This window comes from Podarcis vaucheri, assembly GCF_965113315.1.
Source record: "Podarcis vaucheri genome assembly, chromosome: 9".
Lineage (NCBI taxonomy): Eukaryota > Metazoa > Chordata > Lepidosauria > Squamata > Lacertidae > Podarcis > Podarcis vaucheri.
In genome coordinates, this window is record NC_138767.1 from 77,362,514 (window position 1) to 77,387,571 (window position 25,058).

Sequence of the window (25,058 nt, forward strand, 5' to 3'; positions counted from 1 at the left end):
TTATGCCACAAGGTGCCATAGGAAGGCACTGGACATAGTAAAAGATCCATCGCATCCTGGTCACTGTCTCTTCGAGCTCTTGCCGTCGGGACGGAGATACAGGTCGATGAAGACAAGAACGAGTCGTCTTAAGAACAGCTTCTTCTCCAGAGCAATCTCGGCCCTGAATGGGAAGCCCGGACTTTGAAATCATCTAATCTCCCTTGCTGTATTATATTGTATTGTTTAATTAGTGTTTTTTATGGAGCAGTCAAGTAATTTCGTTGTCCCCGAAGGGGGCAATGACAATAAAGATATTCTTATTCTTATTCTTACTAGTTGCTATCCTTTTGATTTGAGAGACAATGGGAAAGTGTGCCATTGGGAGTAAAGTAAAACTGTTTAGTTACAGTTATTTGCTCTGGGAATACCACTAAAGGTGTGTGTGTGGGGGGGTCCTCAGTATGCTTTCAATGGGTTCCTTCAACATCTGCATGGAAGCCACCTGTGCAATCTTGCCTTGCAAGGAAGCCCAACTCCCCAGTTCTGACTGTGCAGAGGCTGCAGTTGCCCAGTGAAAACGGAAAGATACTCTGCACGTGCTTAGATGTATTGCTAAATGGGTATAGTTGGAGGAGGTGGGGTAATGTACCTTCAGTACCCTTCCCCTTTCTGCTTACACTCCTGGAGAGCTGAGGCTTCAGGCAGAAAAGCCAAACCGATCTAGCCATATAGATAAGCTGAACAGTGATCGATCGGTTGCCCTTTCAATTAGACCCTCAAATCTGTTTGCGCTGCCTAATGGTCGACTCTGCCCGGGAATGGAGGAAGGGAGCTTTTGACACGGTTTGTTCCCTAAGCTGCCCTTCCTTCGATGGAGCTGGCGGCCTCCTCGGCGCCCTCGCCCAACGCCGGCCTGCGCTTCTGCTGCACTGCCTGCCAAAGAGGTCTTCTGAGGACAGAGCAGAACTGGAGTGTCAGGTGCTTTCACTTCCAGCTGGAGGGGGGGGCACCTCTATTGTTTTCTATATTTATCTTCCCGCCTCATCCCCAGATGCTGCAACAAGTGCAGCGCAAGGTAATGCAGCCCCGCACCATTTCCAAGGCGGGAAGGCGCGCTTGCTTCGATGGGGCTCAGGACCCGTCCTTGGGAAGCGGGGGCTCTTCAGGAAGGAAGGCTGCCGGCGGGCCCGGAGCGGGGACTCTGCAGCGCAGCCCCGGCACAAGAGCCCAGCGGGGAAGCCCGGGAGTTGCCATAGAGACTCGCGGCGCAAGCACGACGTGAGCTCCCTTCTGCCGAGCCGGAGGGAGAGGAGTTAATGGGCTGACCCACAAAATCTTCTCCGGAGAGGCGAGCGGACCCGGAGCGAGTTCCGAGCGGAGCCGCACCGAGGGCGCCTTCGAGCGGGCGAGCAGTCCCGGGCCATGCCGCCCGCCGGCCCCCCTGGCGCTCCGCGTCGCCTCCGGATCCCCAGACGGGGCAGCTGATCCATGTCCGCCCAAGTTCCGCGGCGTCGGGTCTTCGCTCTTCCTCGGCCTCCGGAGACGCCTGAAGCGCCTGTTGCTCGCCCCGGGCGGCGGCGGCGGCGGCAGTTCGAGGCGGGCGAAGTCGGCCGGGCTGGAGAGGGAGCCCGGGGAGCCTGGATGCGGAGCCGACGGGCGCCGGAGCCTCGGCGGGGCAGCCGAAAGGCACGCGCGGACGCACCGCCGGAGCGCGCCAGCCTGGCCGAGGGCTGAGGAAGCGAGCCAGCTGCCAGCCCCGGACCCCTCGGCCGGCTCCTATGGGCACCAAACACTCTTCGCGCTGCCTGCTCCTCAGGAGGAAAATGGCGGAAAGCGCGGCGGCGGAGAACACCGAGGTGAGAAAGCGGGCGACGCGCACCCCCCCCCCGGCCCCTTGGCAGGCGCCCACCTGAGCGCGCCCCGGAGCCGGGCGTCGCCGGCGCCCAGCCTCGGCTCCCCGGCCGGCGAAGAAAGGGCAGCGCCGCGGAGACGGGCCCCTCTCGTCTTCCCGAGGGGTCCGCCGGGGCTTCTCCCTGCCCGGGGGCGCGCGGGGCTGACTCCTTTTTGCGCAGGGTCTCCCGGCCGGCCGGCAGGACCACCTTCTCCCAGCCCGGCCGGGGCTCCCTCCCCTCCGGCTCCTTCCCGGGCGGGACAGGCGGGGCGCCTCGGGCTGCTCTCCAGCGCCTCCGGCCGTGCGGCTGCCTGGAGCGGAGCGGCGAGGGCAGGATGCAGCCCGCAGTGCCCGGCGGAGCTGGCCCGGGCGCCGCAGAGAGAGGGAGCGAGCGGCGGGGCGCGCGATCGGGTCGGGTGGGCCGGCTCCACGTGGCGAAGCAGCCTCGCCGCGGAGTCGGAAACTCCTTGGGGCGGGAAGGGCCTTCCCGGGACTCGGGGCTGCGCGCAGGCGGGCGCCCGAGGAGCCCACGTCCCTTTCCGGCCGCAGCTTGTACGCCGGGCTCCCCTCCCCGAAGACTTTCGACCGGCCGGCCGTTTGGCCAGGCTCGCGCAGGGCGCTGACCTACTTTGCCCGGGTCTTGGCTCTTGCGGGGGGAGGAGGGTGTCCTGGAAATGTTTAATTCCCCCCGCATCGCAATCTGCCTCCAATCGGAGCTCCACAACTCTTCGCCTACGTGCAAGAAAGATTTCTAAATGCGCCTGAACGCGAGGCGGCTGGAATGATCTCAAAGGAGAATGATTAAAGCAAAAAAAAAAAAAAAAAAAAAAAATCGAGGCGGGAGCCACATGGCAGGTGCTGCATGGAAGCTCCTGCAAACACTTTGTGAGGGAGACGATGCTAAAAACAGCACCAGGCGGGCGGAGCATCTGCAGAGTGCCGGAGGAGCAGCGCGCCGCCTGCAACTGGGGTTCGAATGAAGGTCACAGCCTGGCTGGTTAGAGTTGTTTTACCTAAGATGAGATGCTTGAAGGTGGGGGAGCGTATCAGCTGAGACCTTAAACTTTAATTATTTGAACGTTATCTTCTCCCTTCCTCCTCCTCCTGTGAAGGCAGGTAGAAAATGTTCAGCTTGGAAACGGAAAGCAATGAGTTTGCCCTCCTTAGGCTGCATCCAAATGACCTGTGGTAGCCAGGTAGAACCTCCATGTTCAAAACAACATGCCCCAGAATACCAGGTGATGATTGTGATCTGTTTGGCTGCAAAGATTTCTGCTTAGATTCAGCAGGCTCTTCTCATATTGAAATTAGATGTTTGCTAAAGGGAGAGTAACATTATAAACTAATTAAAAATGGGTAGCTATTCTCTACTGAAGATAGAGTTAACAAGATAACGGTAAGTTTATTTCTTACAACATATCCGTAGTTCTTACCTTACTAACTCTATGTTATAACCCACCCTCTTCTGTTGTGAAGTTAAGGCGTTCAAGGGTGCTTCTGCAAGTATCAAATCTCACCTTAACCATAAACTCACTGATGACTGATCGCTTTTGTTACTTCAGTCCAGTGCTGTGCGGTCATTGGACTAAGGGACTAGGCTAGTCTCCTAAATGTTCCCCTGGTCCCTCCTTCCCTGTCCCGGGAAGCTTCCACCCTGCTTAGGGAGGGAGGTGCGATGCTCATTAGGACGTCATGCACACGCATGACACCGACTCCCCATGCCTCTCACAAGCTAGCACCTCTGGTCCTAACTGTTCCCTATGAAAAATTTCACCACACACCACTGCTTCAGTCATTGTTTGAAGAAACTTCAGACATCTCTGTTTGAATAAATATTGTTTAAAAATGAGTAAGTAATTATGGTGGGTCTGTCAAGCCTATATTTGTTAACTTGGACCTAACACCTACATTTAATGTTATCTTCAAATAATTATCTACTAATGTAGTCTACTATTGACCTCTGTCAGATGATGTATCAGGTGCTTTATGATACTGCTTCTTTCAAATTGAGACTACAGAATCTGTTTTCTCACTGGTTAAACTTTAACTGCATGCTGAGTCAACTTATTGTCTTTTATAACTGATATTTTCAGTGACCAACAATGTACTTGCCATTAATTAGTCATAAAGATATAAGAGGCATATTGTACCAAGGAATTCCATTAATTAACAAACTTGATAATACTCTGGTTCAGCTTCATAGATTTGATTTCTTCTGGTGACTAGCAAGTTGACAACTGGCGCTGTGGGTTAAACCACTGTTCCGCTTGGGCTTGCTGATTGAAAGGTCGGCGGTTCGAATCCCTGTGACGGGGTGAGCTCCCGTTGTTTGATCCCAGCTCCTGCCAACCTACCAGTTTGAAAGCACACAGTGCAAGTAGATAAATAGGTACCAGCAGGAAGGTAAACAGCATTTCCGTGCGCTGCTCTGGTTCGCCAGAAGTGGCTTAGTCATGCTGGCCACATGACCTGGAAAAACTGTCTGCGGAAGCAGACAAATGCCGGCTCCCTCGGCCTTTAAAGCGAGATGAGCGCCGCAACCCCAGAGGCGTTCGCGACTGAACTTAATTGTCAGGGGTCCCTTTACCTTTACCTTTAGGTAAAGGTAAAGGTAAAGGTACCCCTGCCCGAACGGGCCAGTCTTGACAGACTCTGGGGTTTGTGCGCCCATCTCACATCTAGAGGCCGGGGGCCAGCGCTGTCCGGAGACACTTCCGGGTCACGTGGCCAGCGTGACAACGCTGCTCTGGCGAGCCAGAGCCGCACACGGAACGCCGTTTACCTTCCCGCTGGTAAGCGGTACCTATTTATCTACTTGCCCCCGGGGGTGCTTTCGAACTGCTAGGTGGGCAGGCGCTGGGACCGAGCAGCGGGAGCGCACCCCGCCGCGGGGATTCGAACCGCCGACCTTTCGATCGGCAAGCCCTAGGCGCTGAGGCTTTAGCCCACAGCGCCACCCGCGTCCCTATCACCTTTACCTTTGCTATTATCTAAAAACTACCCTGTAAACAAGAACTAATGAACTGATGACTCATTGAACTGATAAGCCTTAATTGATTTCCTGAATAACTGATAACCAATGACTGATGACTATTTTGAAAGTGATTACTAACTATTAACAAGAGCAGGTGGGTACCATTGATGTTTGATCTTGTTAGACTGACCTGCTTCTTCAAGGGAAGTGCAGCCTTAATCCAGGGAAGGTGTCCACACCTCATGGACCCCCCGCCCATGAAGCCACCCTCCTGGTCTTCTTTTCCTGATTCTGATGGTGTGGAGGGGTAAAGCTGGTGTCATCAGCATTGGGTGCCACCTCAGCCCAAATTCCCTGATTTGGCATCATTTCAAAATGGCCTCATATAAGTAGCATGGGGAACAATAACACTGCTCTGCTGGCCATATGACAGAAAGCCATTGACTACATAAAATAATTGCTGGAGGATGCAGGTGGTGGAGAAATAAGTTTCCCTTATCATTGCTTCCACAATAATACACTGTTAACCCATATTCAGTCAGACTCAGCTTTGTACCACTGCATTCCCGTAGTCACCCTTCCTCCTTCATCACATACACGTCTCCGAGTACTTCATGGTGTTGGCAAGGATACCCAGGAACAATTACATTGAAGGCCTACACATCTCACGATTCCCACAGTAAGAGAACGGCCTCAACAGGATTGCCAGCTGTATCAGCTAGAAAATTCTTCAGAGCATTCAAGAAACAACCTGATTCTATAATTCTCCAGGGCAAACTATCTCAATGGTTCTCCTCCTCTGCAGAGGCAGAGAGGCGCATCCAGGGAATCATTTGTCCATGACCGTGTGCTCAAATCAGCTTTGTTGCAAAAATCAGGTCATGTTCTGCCATATTGGGACATCCCTGTGGTTCTCATGGAGGCCATTAAGTCCTGAGCCAGAGCACTGAGGCCACCTGGAGATGAATGTAGAATTCTCCCAACAGATTAAAAATGGTCTATACAGGCCATGGCTCTCATCCACTGAAATTCTAAGGAATATACTAAATCTAAATTAGATCTGTTCTAGATATGAGTTTTCTCTTCTGATGTGTGCGCAGAAGAGTGGCTAGGACTTATGAGTGTTTTACAGCCTATATTTCCATACTTTGCTGCATATTTTGTGATTTTAAATCTCTGCTGTTCTCTCACGATAGAGTGAGAATTTCCATAATTCTTCTTCTTTTCTAGGTTGGCAGTAGTCCTTCCCCACCCATTCAGCCTCCAGCCTTTCCAAAGCCTGACCAATCCACCATTCCTGTTCCAGGCAGAGGAAAAATAGCAAAATTCCTCAATCCAGAAGAGATGACATCAAGGGATTATTACTTTGATTCATATGCCCACTTTGGAATTCATGAGGTAATCCCTTAAAAAAACACTACCGTATTGGCTCGAATATAAGCCGCACCCGCAAATAAGCCGCACCTTTAAAATTCAAGGCTTATTTGTAGGTGCGACCCACCTCCTGGCACTACCGCCTCCCAGCACTACTCCCCCCACAGCCGGCAGCGGGGTAGGCTTGGGAGCAGCGGGCTGGCTGTGCACTGCTGTCCCGCACTCCCAGGCTTCTCTTGGGGGGGGGAGAAACCATGCCACTTTTATGTAGTTATATGTAATAAATATTACAGTGATCAAAATCAAGAAGGGTCAAGGACTTATATAAAAAAATGGAATTCCCAAGGTCTAGTTGTACCTCAGTCCCTCATACATGAATTTGTATGTGTGTATAATGCTTTGATTAATAATAATAATAATAATAATTTATTTATACCCCGCCCATCTGGGCGGCTTCCAACAAAATATTAAAATACAGTAATCCATCAAACATTAAAAGCTTCCCTAAACAGGGCTGCCTTCAGGTGTCTTCTAAAAGTCTGGTAGTTGTTCTTCTCTTTGACATCTGATGGGAGGGCGTTCCACAGGGAGGGCGCCACTACCGAGAAGGCCCTCTGCCTGGTTCCCTGTAACTTGTAAAATTTGGTGGAGATTTCAGGCAGCATCACCTTTGATGTAGTGGCTGAGAGATGTAGCCTGCAGGCCACCAGCTCACCATCACCAATAGTCAGTTTAAAATGTGACACACATTTGAAGCAGGTCCTGAGGCGCAGGGAAGTAGTTGAGCAGGTGGAACTCACCCTGCGTTATCTTGAAAATCTATTAGCCATCAGCTCCACTCTCTAACCAACTGAACTATCTACAGCGGCACTGTTAGCTGCTTTAACTATATAGCTAAAATGGCTGCAAAACTTTGCTCAGAAACTTCCACTTGCCTAATTCCATGTTAGATCAAACAATAGATCGTACGGATAATTGAACAGCGATTTTACTGATGTTGTTCATGTTACTGTGGAACGTGAGCAAGGGATGGACTAAACGACCTCCAAGATATAGCTGCAAAATCCATGAATCTGTGCAAAGTTCCAAGTGTTTTCTCCCCAAAGTTGAGAACATTTTTGCTAGCTAAAACATATGATGATTTTTAAAAATGGAACACAAGTAAATCATGTATTTTCAAGTAAACATATGGTGCCTTTTTCTAACACAGGAAATGTTGAAGGATGAGGTGCGCACATTAACGTACAGGAACTCCATGTATCATAATAAACATGTTTTTAAGGATAAGATTGTATTGGATGTTGGAAGTGGCACAGGGATCCTTTCAATGTTTGCAGCAAAGGCAGGAGCCAAGAAAGTTTATGGGGTAAGAAGAGCATTTTCTGAAAAATCCCGTCACATTTGCATGTATATTTTTGCAGCTTTGTAGCAGCGTTGCCAACTTTTGATTTTAAAAATTTAGATGCCCACAGTGAAGTTCAATGGACTCTGACTAGTCAGGATATGGAGCCAGGCAAAATGTTCTGGCAATCAATCAGAATGTCTGGCTTTTATATTACAAATTCTAGCAATTGGCCAAAAAATCAGCCAGGTCAGTTCCCCTCCCCCAACCAAGTTGGCAACCCTACTTAGAAAGGATCTGCACTAGATATTCTTTCCATCTTGGTGTCATTCTCATCCATTTCTTTTCTTGCTACATGTCACTTCTTTTGTGTGTTTTCTTTTGTGTGTTTTTCCCCAAGTCCCACAATTTGCAACAGGGCCTACTGACAAGGAAATGTGCATAGGATTGAGTCATACATTTGTTTAGTGGTAAACAAGGTGACTCAAGTTGAATAAGTTCCCCTCACAATTTCTAACATGGCAGCTGCATACAGTGGTGCCCCGCAAGACGAATGCCTCGCAAGACGGAAAACTCGCTAGACGAAAGAGTTTTCCGTTTTGGAGGTACTTCACAAAACAAATTTCCTATGGGCTTGCTTCGCAAGACGACAATGTCTTGCGAGTTCCTGCTGGTTTTTTTTCCCTCCCCCCCCCCTTTTGCTAAGCCGCTAAGCCGCTTATCAGCTGATCCGATCAGCAAATAAGCCGCTAAAAGCCGCTAATAGCGCTAATTCGCTAATCCTTCAATGGGCTTGCTTCGCAAGACGAAAAAACCGCTAGACGAAGAGAATCACAGAACGGATTCTTTTCGTCTTGCGAGGCACCACTGTATTGAGAGTGTGGCTCTGCACTTCCTGGTTCAGATTCCTTTGAAATATTTTCTGGAAATTGATGAGTATTAGATCTGCCAGTTAGGCTGGAAGGGGATGGGTTAGAAAAATATTTCACTGTGGAAAAGGGTGTCAGTAACTCTAGAGTGTTTTATTGGGGAAGGTTCTAACCTCTCATCAGAACTTTCTGACAGCCAGTCACTCTTCCCCCACACTTGGCGCTTTATTTCTTTGGCTCTCTTCCAGACTAAGCTGAGCCAGAAGCAGCTTACGACAACATCCAGGTAATATCAAAATACAAAGCATTTTGTATTTCCTCCTGTCACTAACATACACTGCCAAAGCACTAATTTAAAAGAAGTTCACATAATAAAAAACAAACAAAAAGGGATAAATATACAATTATCTATGTTATGAAAATACAGTAATAGTATATAAGTGTGTTGGAAGCCGCCCAGAGTGGTGGCGCAACCCAGCCATATGGGTGAGGTATAAATAATAAAATTATTAATGATAGAATAGCGGTATAGTAATATTATCAATAATAGTAATAAGCAATCAATAATATGACGATAACTAAGTAGTAAGTAAATTTTTATTTATACCCCGCCCTCGCTGTCCAAGACCGGGCTCAGGGCGGCTAACATCAAATGTCAAATACATTAAAACACAATCAAACAATTGATTAAAATACAGTTTAAAAATTAGAATCAGGATTAAATTAAATGACTTCCCATGAAATTACTGCCACAGGGGTCGGGAACCTCAAGTATTCATCAGGGCCAGCTATCCATGTTGGTCCCACATGAGCTGATAAAAGAGGTAACTTACAGGGTTCCATAGAGAGGGGTCAAACTGCGCCCGAACTGACGGCCAGGCGGAACAGCTCCGTCTGCGAAAGGATGTCAAGTCCTGCAGGGCCATGGTCTCCTGTGATAGAGTGTTCCACCAGGCTGGGGCCAAAGCCGAAAAGGCCTTGGCCCTGGTTGAGTTTAACCTCCTTGAGGCCCGGGACCTCCAAGATATTATTATTTGCGGACTGTAAGGTCCTCCATAGGGAATACCAGGAGAGGCAGTCCCGTATTATGAGGGTCCTAGGCCGTATAGGGCTTTAAAGGTTAAAACCAGCACCTTAAACCTGACCCTGCACTCCACTGGGACCCAGTGCAGCTGGTATAGCACCGGGTGAATGTGATCTTGCAGCGAGGACCCCGTAAGGAGCCTTGCCGCGGCTTTCTGCACCAGCTGGAATTTCTGGGTCAGTCTCAAGGGCAGCCCCACATAGAGTGAGTTACAATAATCAAGGTGACCGTCACATGGATCACTGTGGCTAGATCAGGGCGAGAAAGGTAAGAGACCAGCTGCTTAAAACAGCGGAGATGGAAAATGCCAGCTTTGCTGTGGCTGCAACCTGCGCCTCCATAGGGAGGGAGGCGTCAAAGCTTATACCCAAACTCCTAACAGAAGTGTTATCAAACTAAATACCTGTCACACATTACTCAAATACAGTGTCACACTTGGGTTTTCCATTAAAAATCCACTTGGTACAGAGACAGTGAGTATGCTAACTCCCTCAGACTGATTTAGAAACAAGAGGTATTAGAAAGTGGGCCAGGTTCCAGGAAAAATGGCCTTGGCAAGCCCCCCCCCCCCCGCCGCCATTGAGCTCAATGAGTTTTGACTATATACGAGTTTGGCCTTGGACACAATCCCCAGAATGTAACCCCCACGTAAGTTGCAGGCTTACTGTAAGGATATTTTAGCTAGTCACCCACTTCCTGCAATGTGGGAACAAGGAGCCCACCTATGTTGAGTCAGACTGACCTATTTCTTTGTTAAATCCAGGCTATAAAATATTTAAAATATTTATGGCTAATAGATTTAAAACATTTATTGGCAGCTGTATAAAGGGACGCGGGTGGCGCTGTGGGTTAAACCACAGAGCCTAGGGCTTGCCAATTGGAAGGTCGGTGGTTCAAATCCCCGCAATGGGGTGAGCTCCCGTTGTTCGGTCCCAGCTCCGGCCAACCTAGCAGTTCGAAAGCACGTCAAAGTGCAAGTAGATAAATAGGTACCGCTCCGGCGGGAAGGTGAACGGTGTTTCCTTGCGCTGCTCTGGTTCACCAGAAGCGGCTTAGTCATGCTGGCCACATGACCCGGAAGCTGTCTGCAGACAAACGCCGGCTCCCTCGGCCAGTAAAGCGAGATGAGCGCCACAACCCCAGAGTCGGCCACAACTGGACCTAACGGTCAGGGGTCCCTTTACCGTTATATAAAGGCAGCAACTGATTTGTGAGGGGTTATGTTCCAGACTCCCATACTCGTTGGCAGGGCCTGTGTAAGCTGGCCCCGTTCTGCCCCCTTTTTGACTTTTTGGGTCGCTTCCAGGGTTGGTATGATGCATGCTTGCGGGGTTGCACACATATTGGACAAACCTAAAATGATCACTGGCTGTACGCTTCGACCAATCTGGTTTTGTTCCAGGTCCAATAATTACTGATCCAATAAGAAAATGATTAAACATTCTTCATTTTAGTAGAGAAAGGGAATATCATCACCTTTAGCAAGTGTCTCACTTGATATTTTTTTAAGCATTTGAATGTGTAGATCCAAATTATCTAATGGAAGTAGTTTAAAATTTGGATTTGTAAAAAAAAAACTTATAAAAACTTCTGGAAGGCATATATGATAGAAGACAGGCTGCAATTAGAATAAATAATTCAGATTCTCCAAAACGTGCTCTTAGTTGTGGAATGAAACAGACTGCTCTCTGTTGCCTCTGTTATTTGTCTTAATTTTAGAACCATTAGCAATTAAATTACACAATGGCCTCTCTGGTACGGGAGTGGTTATAAATGGAAGTGGTTATAAATGGAAAAGAACAAAATTTAGGCCTCTATGCACATAATATAATTTTATGCACCTCTGACCCTATTACAGCAGGCAACATATTATGTACGGAATTGGAGCAGTTCTCCAGGGTCTCCGGATTGCAAGTTAATTTTCAGAAATCAGAGGTAATGTCTTTTCATACACCACTCCATATACACTTAAAACAATGTTGAAGAGTCCAATAGCTAGGAAAAGTTTTAGATCGCTGGGGGTACAAATGACCTATAATTTGAATGTTAGTATAATTATAGCACTGTTTGAAAAAACATATGTACAGATACATTGGAATAAAATGAGACTCTCCATTACAGACTGGCCACATCCAAAATTATGATTGCACCTTAATTGCTCTTTTTCTTTCAAACGCTGCAAGGTTGAGTACCAATAGCTCATCTGGATAATCAGCAGAATTGGACCAACCACATTTTTAAAAATCTTTATTGCTCAGTTGGGGCATTCCAAACTTAAGTAACTAAGTAGCTATTATGAAGCAATCCAGCTTAATCATATGGAATTGAGGTCATCCAGTAAGAGAACCCAGTTGTCAACACTGAAGGATATAGAAATTGGATGGTGTTCAAATGGGGTATTAGCATTAATGAAAAATACGTTTTGATAGTTGAGTTGGCTTTCTAAGCCTTATACTCTTATGTCATTTAGAATATGGGGAAAATGGGCAAAAGTTTTAGCCCCAGTACTGTCACTGTCACTTTAAGTTCAGTACAGCATCTTCCTTTATCTCAAAATAAAAATAGATAATAAAATGTGATTGTATGTGTAATGTGTATGGGTTGCTCGTGCGTAAGTTGCCGCCTCTCCAGGCTTTGTTGCCTTGCTAAACCTTTCAGTCTGGGCAGCCCTTCACTTCGTGGCTGCCTCAGTCGCTAGCAGAATCCGTCAGTGGGCGTTTCTTAAATCTTTTCCAACATAAAAGTTGTTTGACACCCAGTCTCCTCCTACTCTCTCTGCGCGGAAGTCTTCTGCGCAGGGTGGGCGTGGGTAGCGGAGGACCCGTGCTCTCCCCGCTGGTGTCCGGTGAAGAGTCCTGGAGCCCTCTCGCCGATTCCCCCATCAGCCCCTCTATATCCCTGGTGTTGTGCTGATTTGCTTCCCCATCTGCGGAGCTGCCTCTCTCCCTGCTGGGCCCTTCTCCAGCATCATTTGAGAGCCTTCACTCCGCCTCTAGCTCCAATGTCAGTTCCCTGACAGTATGGAAAGAAGACCAGTTATATTATTTGAAAGGTTTTTATAGCAAGGGACAACCTCTTACAGCAGCAGAGATTACGTTTAGAAAATAATCAGATTTTATGGTTGTTAGGATGTCAGTTTCCTACACATATACAAATTTAAAAGGATTAATTAAAAAGGAAGCTATGAGGAAACTAACAGAATTTGAAAAGATAAGAGGAAGCATAATGACTAAGGGATTAATTTCCCTTCTATACAAAACCTTGATTGAGAACCAGTTTTGAGAACAAAATCTAAAAAACTGGTGAGAACTAAATTGGGCTATAAATATTGATAAGGATAAATGCAACCATATACATCTCTGTCAGCAACTACTAGTAAATGTTCACTAAAAATTGTGCATGGATGGTGTTTCTTATGTAAAGTCCAATAGCTTCTTATGTCAAGTCCAATGGAGAGGATACGAAATTATAGTACATATGAACACATGTGATGGGAATGTCCACAAATAGGAAAAAAATGGAATTGTCTTTTAAGAGCTATCTCAGATTACAGCTCAGACAATCCCAATAACCCCAGCATTAGCCTTGCTTAATTTATATGCTTCAGATATGCACCAATTAAGAAGTAAGGAATTAATTACCGTATTTTTTACCCTATAGGACGCACTTTTTCCCCTCCAAAAATGAAGGGGAAATGTGTGCGTCCTATGGGGCGAATGCAGGCATCAGGAAGCTATCCGCAAGCCTTGGGAGCCCGAGGGAGTTCCTGCCGGGCTCCCTAGGCTTGTGGATAGCAGCCTGTTCTGGGGGCTGGGGTCGGGGGAAGCTCGGGCTTCCCCCGCCCCAGCCCCGCGCCTGGGGGGAAATTTTTTTTTTTCTCCCGCGGGATATCCCGCGGATAGCAGCCTGTTCTGGGGGCTGGGGTCGGGGGAAGCTCGGGCCTGGGGGGAAATATTTTTTTTCTCCCCCCCCAAAAAAAAACCTAGGTGCGCCCTATGGGCCGGTGCTCCCTATAGGGCGAAAAATACAGTACACATTTATTAACAGCAACCAGAATCGTAATAGCCAGAACTTGGAAAACATTGCCATTACTGAATATAGATCATTGGTATAATATATTCTGGCAACAGACATAATGGAAAAGTTTTCACAAGAACTGAACATGGCAAGGGCACAGAAAAATAAAATAATGTTTACACTCTATGGTATGATTTTATTAACTATACAAATGAAATATTACATGGATGACAAATACCTAAAACATATACTGTATTATGGCATGGATAAGCAGGCAATATTCTTTAGTTCCAATTTGATTTATTGAATAATCCATTGATTTTTTTTGTAATCACCTCATTATTATGTTTTGTATTCTCCCTCCTAGTGATTCATTTTTTTTGTTAGTTTTGTCATGGTTTATTATTTATGTTTGTACAAAGAAATTACAATACAGTGGTACCTTGGTTTAAGAACAGTCCTGTTTACGAACAATTCGGTTTACAAACTCTGCAGAACCGGAAGTAGTGTTGCGGTTTGCGAACTTTACCTCGGTCTAACCAAGCGGTGGAAGGGCACCAGCAGTGGGAGGCCTCATTAGGGAAAGTGCACCTCGGTTTAAGAACGGTTTCGATTTAAGAACCTACTTCCAGAACAGATTAAATTCGTAAACCAAGGTACCACTGTAATCGTTTTGTGAATGCTTTGTTACTGATTTTGCAACAGAAAATTAATTAAAATAATAAAAAGAGAAAAATGAAAGAAGCATATTGTAATGGGTTTAGGGGTTGCTTGTGCGTAAGTTGCCGCCACTCCTGGCGAGGTTACCTGGTTGAACCCTTTCTGACTGAACAGCCTCCAGCATCGTGACTGTCTCAGTCGCTGGCAGAATCCGTCAGTGGGCGTTTCTTGAACTTCTTCCAGCACAAAAGTTCTTTGACGCCTAGTCTCCGCCTACTCTCCCTGCGCGGAAGTCTTCTGCAAAGGGAGGGAGTGGGCAGCGGAGGACCCGTACTCTCTCCGCTGGTCTCCGGCGAAGAGTCTTGGAGCCTCCTCTCCGATTCCCCCATCTGCCCCCCTTCTCTACTGGTGTTAGGCTGATTTCCTTCCCCAGCGGACGGGCTGCCTCTCTCCCTACTGGGACCCTCGCCGGCAGACTTCTGGAGCCTTCCCTCCGCCTCTAGCTCCGATGGCAGTTCCCTGACACATATCACATTATTTACTAAAGCACAGTTGGTCTATGTTTGCACTACAGACTAAAAGAAGGTCCTCTAACAGATTCCTCACTTCGCTAACCAGTCGGCAATTGCCGGAAGTCATGTAGGAAGTCATGATACGAAACCAAGTTATCATTTTGGGGGTCTCAAAGGGTTGAACTGGCGTTCTTAAAGGGATGGAATGGGGAATCATGACTTCCGTGGCCCCAGATCTGGAAAGAAGGTGGTTCAGTATTTTGTCCTAAATGGGAGAAAAGAAAATGGAGACTATGCCTCAATGAGCATATATACACTAAAAACTTAAATTTGTATTTCCCGCTTCTTCTAGATACATATTTTCATATTCTGTTTTTTCTCTCTCCATACAGTTTCTGGCATGATTCAAATAAAATGCCTCTCATTGGTTCTGCAATACGTAATGCAAAGCACTTTCTCTTTCTCTCCTGCATCCTTTAGATTGAATGTTCCAGTATATCTGACTACTCAGAAAAAATTGTCAAGGCAAATCACTTGGACCACAGTAAGACATATTTAAGGAAATTAGTTGTGCCTAGTGTTTCTGATGTATTTACATACCCATGTTTGCATTTTGGTTTATGGATTTATTGCGATAAATTTTTTAAACATACACACACACACCTTTCTATAAATATTCTATAAATATTCACTAAAAAGAACCAGAGTATTCACACATATGAAAACATCTAAGAAAAATGTAGAGTCCTGTTGGACCAGACTAATAATTCATCTAGTCCCATGGTTGGGAATCTCTGGCTTATTAGGCCCAGCAGACTCCAAACCATGCCCACCTGTCATCAGGTGTGAGCATCATGCACAGGAGGACAAGTAAAAACATACCACTGAATTCAAAAGGAAGAATTGGGAATGTGCCCTAAGTATGTGCCTAGTTCTTCCTTTGCAGCCGTGGGCTTAAAGTCATCCTCTAACAGCACCAGGTGTTTCATAGGTGGGTGATGTTGGTGAAATTTGGAAACACGGGTGAAATTGCACTAACAGCTTGGTCTAAGTCTGGAACTTACCATTGCTCTCCCAGGCCTTTGGCTAATTTAACAATATATAGCCTTTTTTAATGGGGGAGGGTCATTGTTTCTGTTTGCTACTATGTTAGGGTTTTTTGTTTGTTTTTTTGTAAATCATTTATTATGTATTTTATTACATTTTATATATTTATATGTTGTTCTAAGATCTGGGTATGATTTTCATGAATACCAGATCATAAATTACCAAAATAAACTGATAAAACTTTGTTCGATAAAAAGTAAATCTCAGGCACTTTCCAGATCTTGTTGGCCACAAGACTCAGCTCATATCTGTATCTGTCACTTTGGAAAGCAGCACAAGCTGCTCTGAGTTCCTCTGCTGAGTTCAAGTTGTGTTTTGTGTCTAAAGCTGTTTTGCTGGAAAGTAAGTTGCACCATTCACCATTATGGAGAAGGAAAAAATTGCTCTGATGTTTTCTGTCCTGACAGAATTTGCAGTTGCAGAAAGCCCTGTAGAGTAGCTGCGAGGTTACAGGCAGAGTTTGGGGGCTGGATGCCTTGATCTGTTTAGAAAAAGGAAACCTTTTTTCATTTTATATGAAATCTGTTCTTTTTTGCTTCTTACAGTAATCACAATATTTAAGGGTAAAGTAGAAGAAGTTGAATTGCCTGTGGACAAAGTAGACATCATCGTCAGTGAGTGGATGGGTTACTCACTTCTCTATGAGTCCATGCTTAACACTGTCATCTTCGCTCGAGACAAGTGGCTGGTAGGTGCTTTATCACACCTGTTGCTGGAATGAATGGCCATCAGTTTGCCAGTCATTGTCCTCCCCCCATCAATACCCCATTAGCTTGTAGGAATGGGAGTCATTCTGAGACTCTCTAAAAGATCTGCAAAGAGGGTGAAATAAACAGAGAAATAGATCTGTTTGATTTTTAGAATCAAAGCTTCATTTTGGAGTGACACCCTGCAGTTCTCTAGCAGTGATTCATATAACAACCTCGAGACTTAGTAACATGAAGGATTTCAAAGAAAGCAAAGGTGGGTGTTTTGGTAGGAGCAGTTCAAAAATATGGTGTCTTTGTCAAGTGACTAGATTATAAGATCTATTTCCCCATAATTCATCAACAGAAACCCGGGGGGCTTATGTTTCCAGACCGGGCTGCGTTGTATGTGGTAGCAATTGAAGACAGGCAGTACAAAGACTTCAAAATCCACTGTAAGTATGTAGACATTACAATACTCCTATGCATTTCATACAAGCTGTTTGTTAGCTGATATTGCTGTGTAGAGGATTATTGTATTCCTCCATCAAGTGCAGCCTGTATGCAAGTCCAAGGAGGTCAAGGCCTAACACGCACAATTGGACAAGGGCCAAGCATCCCTATGGTTGGCCAAACAACGTCAAGAGACTTGCATCACGCTCTGTCTGAATGTGAGCAACTTTGTCCTAAAAGTGCCTTGTAACCTTGCCATAGCAGATTCCTGAGGTCTCCAGACTCAAAATTCTGCTTTTGACTTCCATTTTCAAAAAGCTTTGCTATTACATTTCTCCTCATGTTTAACCAAAATCTGCTTTTTAGAAACTTCCAACCTTTAGTCCTGCTGTCTGGAGCAAAAGAACATCTTCTTCATCTACTGTGTGACAGCCCTTTAGATATTTGAAAACAGCATTTGTCCCTTAATCTTCTCTTCCCTAGGCTAAACTTGCACGAATTGAAAATGTTTCCCCTTTATTTGTACTGACCTTTGACCTTCTCCATTTGTTTTGACAGGGTGGGAGAATGTATATGGCTTTGATATGACCTGTATCAGGGATGTTGCCATGAAGGAACCCTTGGTGGACATTGTAGACCCAAAGCAGGTGGTGACCAATGCCTGTTTAATAAAGGTTTGGCGTTTCTAAAAGTATAAATTTAAAATAGTGTTACTTTAAAAAGATTTCTGTGACTTCAGGGATCTAGTACTTTGGTCTTTGTCCTTTCGCTCTGACTTTTCATGCTGCTAATCAGCTTCAAATGTTGATCCTTCTATATAAATGCCACACGACGGTGTTCCATTGTACTATGGCACAGGGCATAATGCTGGTGGCTTCAGTCCCCTCTGGTCAAAAGTTGCAGCTAGTAAATGCCACTAACTAATGGAAAGGATAATTACTATGCATGGTCTAGTCCAGGAAAAATGGGTTAAGGGGAAGTTGTAAATGTGCATCCGCCCTTAGTGGTCGAGAGGGGCAGTGGCTGCCTCACGACAGCTTGCCATTTCTGAATTTCTATAGCCAGCTTCCCCTTCATTCTGGTGAGCCTTTGGCTTACTGGGGAGCTTAATATTAATGTATATAAAGTCTTAAGAGATGTTGCTATATTAGAGATGCTCATAATTGAATCCTTTGTACGTGTGAAGAATTTTTATGTATTCGAATTACTGTAGCTGTATGTTAATTGAAACCAGTTTGTAGTGATGATATATTTTAGTCTGTTACCAACAGTAATGTATTTTAGCATTTTTTTTCTTTTCTTTTGTAGAGATTTGTAATTAATAGCATTGCACAAGCACCAGTGAGAAATTTGTGGGTTTTACAGTTATGGTGAAACATCCACGTGCTGTTTCTGTCATCCCACCCATTTGGGAACGGCAGGGGTCAGGATGTGGTGTAGCTCAACACCCAAAAACACCACACTGTGATGTACACACAGTTGTTGTCTATGTACCTAGCTTCTTGTGTTGGAGAACTGTGGAGAAAGAGCAGTTTACACAAGAGCACAAAAAGAGGGACGTTGCAAGCAATTTGCCTCTTGATCACTCCTAAGAACTTGCTCACATTGCTAAAACTCAAAAGTCTTTTTATTTAGCATGTACTCTGCCTCAATACTCAGGCACAAAGAGCCAATAGCAACTTTCACTTCACTACACCAAGTCTTGAAGGAGCATCTCCACCCCCATTGTTCTACCACTGAGGTCCAGTTCCAAGAGCCTTCTGGTAGTTCCCTCACTGCAAGAAGTGAAGTTACAGGGAACCAGGCAGAGGGCCTTCTCGGTAGTGGCGCCCTCTCTGTGGAACACCCTCCCACCAGATGTCAAAGAGCACAACAACTACCAGACTTTTAGAAGACATCCGAAGGCAGCCCTGTTTAGGGAAGCTTTTAATGTTTGAAGCATTACTGTATTTTAATAATTGTGTTTAATATTGGAAGCCGCCCAGAGTGGCTAGGGAAACCCAGCCAGATGGGCGGGGTATAAATAAATTATTATTATTATTATTATTATTATTATTATTATTATTAAATGCCAGGGCACAGCAACCTACACTACTAAGCATGGGAAGAGAGGAACATTTGCTGTAATGGATCATTGCTACAACTGTCCTCCCACCCGAATGGCATATGGGAATACTGTGTCTTTGCTCAATATTCTTCCTCCACAACAGTGGGATGAAACTCATCCCATTAGCTGCAACAAAGAACCTACCCCATTCTGTTTCTTGACTTGCCATTTGTGTGGGTTCTGTGACAAAATTGTCACACTCACTTTCTGTAGATTTTTTGGGATTCTTCTCAGAAGTGTGTGTGAATACACACGAGTGCTGGACACAAACACCTGTGGAGGGTTCAGACACATGCTTTGCAACAGTCCTGGTGGAGGAATACAGGCCGCAAAGGTGGCTTGAGGCATGTGTTGTTAACCTGGAATGTGTTGTTTGTAACATGTGGACAGCCTTGCCACTTGAAGAGTGCGGAATGAGGTTTTTTTGTGTTCCCCTCCTCCTTTCTTTACCTCAGTATCATTAGATAAGTATGCAGTATTAATAGGCTAGCCCAAAATTTCTTTTGAAAATTAAAAGGTGTCCATTGTGGGTGTTACTTTCCTCTGTCTGCTCTGCTTCTTTGCAGCGAGTTCAAAGGGGTTTTGCAAACCATTGCCTGTTGTACCACTCCCTGCTGGAGGGTTCTCAGGAAGGGGACGTTATAGACCAGGCTCCTCCAACCTCGGCCCTCCAGATGTTTTGAGACTATCATTCCTATCGTCCCTGGTCCTGCTAGCTAGGGATCATGGGAGTTGTAGGCCAAAAACGTCTGGAGGGCCCAGGTTGAGGAAGCCTGTTATAGACCTTTTGTAAGCAGTGGACCTAATCGAGGTACCGTTGCAGCAACCCAGGGTGGCAGAGGAAGTTTTGGCAACATTAGTTTGGACAGAGAAGGTGCCACTTCCCAGGCAGGTTCCAGTCGAGGACTCACATCAGAGCAGATGCAAGAGGTTGTGTTTGCATGAGGGGTTTGGGCAATGAATGCAAGGGCAACTTCACCAGAGATATAACAGGCCAGATACAGGAGATCATTCTAGTTAGACAAGCAGACTTGCTTACCTAGGTAATATAAACTGCCTAGCCCTGGTATTTTATATTGATGTTTTCTATGGCTTCTCTCTTCTCCTTCTGCAACCCCCAACAATATAGGAAGTGGATATTTATACAGTGAAGACTGAGGACCTAGTGTTTACCTCTGCCTTTTGCCTCCAAATTCAGCGCAATGACTACATTCACGCCTTGGTTACTTACTTTAATATAGAATTTACAAAGTGCCACAAGAAAATAGGGTTTTCTACAGGTAAGTTCTTTCTTTGGCTTCATGTGGGTTCTGTCTCCAATTACAGACATCAGGGTCAGAAACGTGATAACACTGAGTGGGGTTTTAAGGGATAAATTCTTGAGTTTAGAAAATGATCACATTAGTAACATATTTGAAAACACAATAAAAGGAAAGGATTATTGTGGTGTGCTTCTTGATTATTTTTGTAGGGAAGATCAGGGCAATTAACAAATATTTTAATAACATTAAGTGACATTAATGGCATAGGAGTTAAATAACATTAGCTAAAAGACAAACTATTATGTAAAGAAATTTACAAATGTTACATTGTTCACCATGGAATCACCCGACAATAATGCCAGTGTGAAGATACTTTGTTAAATCATCTCCATTTCATTGGTGTAAATATAAACAATATTAGATTGGTGGGGAATTTCTTGCATATAATCTGTCTCCTTTTCTAGCACCAGATGCCCCTTACACCCACTGGAAGCAAACTGTCTTCTACCTGGAGGACTACCTAACTGTAAGAAGGGGTGAAGAACTCTACGGAAGTATATCCATAAAGCCAAATGAAAAAAATGTGGTAAGTTGGGTTCACGTAACTGAATTTAGATGATCAGCTTAGGAACCTATGGGTGTCTGGGACAGGTATTTCTGAAACATTTGTTCATGGACATTTGTCGAAAAGTACCTGAAACTACCCCAGGACGCAATCATTTTTGATTGTCTGATCTGACTTTTGACACTTTAGTAGATCATATTTAAAAAATGGATCTGATTTTTTTCAACATCCAATCAGGTTTCAAGATCTGTCAGTTGTTCTGGTTAACCAAAAACCACCATGTTACAAAGCTATTATTTCACAGTGCAATCCTTCTCCAAAAGCAGGCCCCATTAAGTTCACTGGAGAACGTAGAAGTATTGGAATAATTGCTTTACCTCAACTCTGATCACATGGCCACCTCTTCCTCCTGCAATGGCTGCCGGCAGCTGCAACCTCTCCCTTCAGATCCATTCCAACAGAAAAAGAGGGGGGAAGAAAAGAATTGGCAGGTGTAAACACAGATACATAGAATCATAGAATCATAGAATCATAGAGTTGGAAGAGACCACAAGGGCCATCGAGTCCAACCCCCTGCCAAGCAGGAAACACCATCAGAGCACTCCTGACATATGGTTGCCAAGCTTCTGCTTAAAGACCTCCAAAGGAGGAGACTCCACCACACTCCTTGGCAGCAAATTCCACTGTCAAACAGCTCTTACTGTCAGGAAGTTCTTCCTAATGTTTAGGTGGAATCTTCTTTCTTGTAGTTTGGATCCATTGCTCTGTGTCCGCTTCTCTGGAGCAGCAGAAAACAACCTTTCTCCCTCCTCTATGTGACATCCTTTTATATATTTGAACATGGCTATCATATCACCCCTTAACCTCCTCTTCTCCAGGCTAAACATGCCCAGCTCCCTTAGCCGTTCCTCATAAGGCATCGTTTCCAGGTCTTTGACCATTTTGGTTGCCCTCCTCTGGAGGTCAGAGGTCAGAATGGCAGAATGCAGAATTATGGAGCTGCCTTTCCCCGCCTTGCCACTCCTGCCACTACCATACCTGTTGCTGCTTCTCTGCCCGCCCTGCCGCTTCCGCAATTTTGGGGAGGTGAGATCTTGCACACAATCCTGAGTGGCTTCAGCCCAAATCATCACTGCTACCAGTGGTGCGTCTGTGCCTGCAGAGCTCTTGCCTTGGGGCTTCTGCTGCCTAAGGCAGCTGCCTCAGTATGCCTAATGGCCGAGCTGGCCCTAATTATGTAGAAATGTTCTTTGTGCTCCTTACTTCCAGAAGCAAAATACCTTCTGAGTTACCAGGGTAGAGGCTTCTCCATGATGCCCCCCACCCCAATCTGCCAGATGCTCTCCCGTAAAAGACACAACACCGACATCCTTAACATTTTGGCACCAGCTTAAGACTTACTTATTTGCCCATACATTTTATGTTTTTTAATTAAACATTTTATTGTTCAAACCCATAGGCCACCACGATTCAAGATAAAATACATGTGAAAATACAGTTCGGTTTAGCATATTCCATCAATCAAGACACGAAGTAAAGGGACACTGACCATATAAATTTGTGCCTAGATCAGGCATGTCCAAAGTCCATTTCAGGGGTCTAATCCAGCCCACCAGTCAACAACTTTGGGGTAAAATCATAGAAAAGCTCAACAACTATCAAATCTGGCCCTCTTTGAAAAAAGTTTGGACACCACTGGCCTAGATACTACAAGTATCCCATTCACTCCACTAAGTTTTTTTTTATGTCTGGCTCTTAATTTTCTAGCAGACAGAACACATTTTGCAATCTGGATGGTAATAGAAATGTCACTGTTTTCTAGCAATGTACTTATATGTTCCAGCGGCGTATCTGTTTGACAGGAGGCAGAGGACATGGGTGCAAAATTTATACCTTGGGGACTCAAACAGTGAGATATCCTCAACTTCACTGGACTCACAAATACAACTTCCTACAGAGTACATACACCAAAGCCATAAAACTGATTTTCTCAAAGGAGCTGTAGTAAAGTATTGCTCCAAACCAAATGCCATTTTATATAAAGGGCAGCAAATAGGATAACAATTATTACATTTATCTGATTGAATAAATGTCTTATCATTTAGAATAAACATTTATTCCTTCTTTGAAAAACTGTTTAACTTTGGTAGAAGAGAAAGTGGATTAACTTCCATATTAATTCCATAAGCATACAGGGTGGTTCAAACAGAGTTTACCCAAGAGTTTGGGGCTGAAGTCTGGAGTTGTTCTTGAAAGTGTTGGGGGGGGGCAGAGGGAGCAGGCGAGAACCATTCACACATACCAACTTCAGCCAGTGCAAAGCAAGTATAACACGAGCAAAAGTTTCTATAGAAAGCAATCCTGTTTCTGCCTTTAAAAGAGGCACAGAGGTGCCATGAGGGACAGCTAATAGGAATTCCATGAAAGAATTCTGCACCACCTCCAAAACAGAAACATTCGTCTACCCCGATACTTCTGTACCTTACATTAGTTGTCAGATAATATTTGTTTGATGGTGTATCTTAGTATGTACTGTTCATTGTGTGATTTCGTCAGCTGCTTTTATATCAAGTTACGTTCCCACGCTATGTTATTTATAGATCATGGGGGCGTAAATATTTTCATAACTCTGCATAAATTGTTCCTGCTAAGTACTTGAAGGATGGAAGTGGGGGAGCCCAAGCTGAGTCACATGCTGAAGACCCCCAGATATGTTTCCCTGTATTCAGAAAAGGGCTAGGATTTTGTTTTTTGTCTTTGTTTTTTGGCTAAGTCAGCTACTGAATTTAAGAAAGGAGGAAGCTTTGAAGCAGAACCTTCCAAGTGCTAAGATATAGTCTTATGCCACACAAAAATTATTCTTAATCTGCATTACAGCGTGACTTGGATTTCACAGTAGATTTGGATTTCAAAGGGCAGCTCTGTGAAATTTCTGTATCTAATGCCTATAAAATGCGCTAATAAGCAACTGTCTTCACAAGAGAAGAAGAGAGCAGCAATTCCTCGTCTGGTCTGCACATCTCAAGCTGGGAACAATCGCTTCCAGATTTTCAAACTACCTGAACTGAATAGCTGAAAAGTCCTTACAGCACAAAGCACCGGCTGTGGATTGCTAACATGAATGTATGGATATAGTTTCTGTCTAGACTACAGTAAACAACCCTCTTTGTCAAAACAAACAGAACCCACAGCCCACTAGTCGTATAACTTACTATGAGTAAGATTCTTCCAAGCTTTGCATGCTATATGTATTTTTTCTTACTGAAAAGATCTTTTACGACATTGTTGTGCATAGATGACAGAGTTATATTAATAAAGTATAGAACATTAGTCTCTGAATTGTTTCCGTTCCAGCTAGCTGAGAAAACTTTGAAATTGCAATCCTGAACACACATTCTGCTGGAACCAGCAGGATGGACATGAGCAAAATCTTTTAATGAAGCAAGCAATCTTTCTTACCTGTTTACTGTACTTTCTGGAAAATGCTTGAACTTGTTAGTACAAGCTAGGAGTTGATTTAAAACAAATAAGCACCATTATTTTATGAATACAGTATTTGTTCTATTTCTCTGTCTGTAAAAGTGGGTTTTAGTTCCTGGTTCAACTGCAGCAGTGGCAACGCGGGACGTTGGAATTGTCGTTTCCATTGTGATGAGTTGTATGGCACTGTCCCAAAACATGCAGACTGAAGCTTTATGAAATGGTGTGTTCCTTTCTTGCTGTAAACAAGAAAAAACAAAACATAAGAATAAACAAAAATAAATAAACAAAAGCTTTTTATTTATTCATCAACTCCTTCTTTATTTTTCCCTTGCCTGATTGATATAGAATGCAGAATTCTGCATTCCTTGGTGCAGGTTGGATTGCCTGGATGGAAAACCTTCCTTTAACCACAAATAGCAGTCTGCTTACCCACAAGCAGATCCACTGCTGAAACGCCCCATGCTTTCAATTTAGATAGCTTTCTGTGGTTGGCAAAAGCTTTCAGCAGTGTAGTGCAGGGGCGGGGGGAGAGAGACGTATTGTAACTCACCTTTCAGCTGCCTCGTGCCGGAGGTGGGCAGGGTCAGTGCAAAAGAGAGCCGGTCTTCTTCAGTCTTCATGCACACACCCACACTTGCATTCATACACAACCACACAAGCGCATAGGAAGCTACCAGTTGCATATTGTCA

General features: G+C 44.9%; 2 protein-coding genes across 6 annotated transcripts in view; one reads left to right on the plus strand and one right to left on the minus strand.

Moving 5' to 3' along the window:
* JAKMIP1 (janus kinase and microtubule interacting protein 1) overlaps positions 1 to 25,058 on the minus strand; it is a 327,688-nt gene that overhangs the window by 171,101 nt on the left and 131,529 nt on the right. The window lies entirely within an intron of this gene.
* On the plus strand, positions 1,152 to 24,669 carry PRMT8 (protein arginine methyltransferase 8). Of its 5 annotated transcripts, none has more exons than XM_082238572.1 (10): positions 1,152 to 1,838; positions 6,078 to 6,245; positions 7,432 to 7,587; positions 15,186 to 15,249; positions 16,358 to 16,500; positions 16,866 to 16,953; positions 17,510 to 17,625; positions 20,188 to 20,338; positions 20,785 to 20,906; positions 22,729 to 23,756. In XM_082238572.1, the coding sequence occupies exons 1-10, from the start codon at positions 1,761 to 1,763 to the stop codon at positions 22,888 to 22,890; spliced, it is 1,248 nt and encodes a 415-aa protein (XP_082094698.1). In that variant the 5' UTR covers positions 1,152 to 1,760; the 3' UTR covers positions 22,891 to 23,756. The 5 variants fall into 5 exon arrangements, with proteins under 5 accessions (XP_082094698.1, XP_082094700.1, XP_082094701.1 ...); XM_082238574.1 differs by lacking the exon at positions 22,729 to 23,756 and adding an exon at positions 23,763 to 24,669 and having other exon boundaries at positions 1,154 to 1,838; XM_082238575.1 differs by lacking the exons at positions 1,152 to 1,838; positions 22,729 to 23,756 and adding exons at positions 2,992 to 3,111; positions 24,240 to 24,669.

Bases quoted from the DNA above. Each gene is read 5' to 3' on its own strand.
- PRMT8 (XM_082238572.1), top strand. From the start codon at position 1,761: ATGGGCACCAAACACTCTTCGCGCTGCCTGCTCCTCAGGAGGAAAATG. The intron at 1,839-6,077 runs GTGAGAAAGCGG...CTTCTTTTCTAG, and splicing joins CGGCGGCGGAGAACACCGAG to GTTGGCAGTAGTCCTTCCCC. The intron at 15,250-16,357 runs GTAAGACATATT...TGCTTCTTACAG, and splicing joins GGCAAATCACTTGGACCACA to TAATCACAATATTTAAGGGT.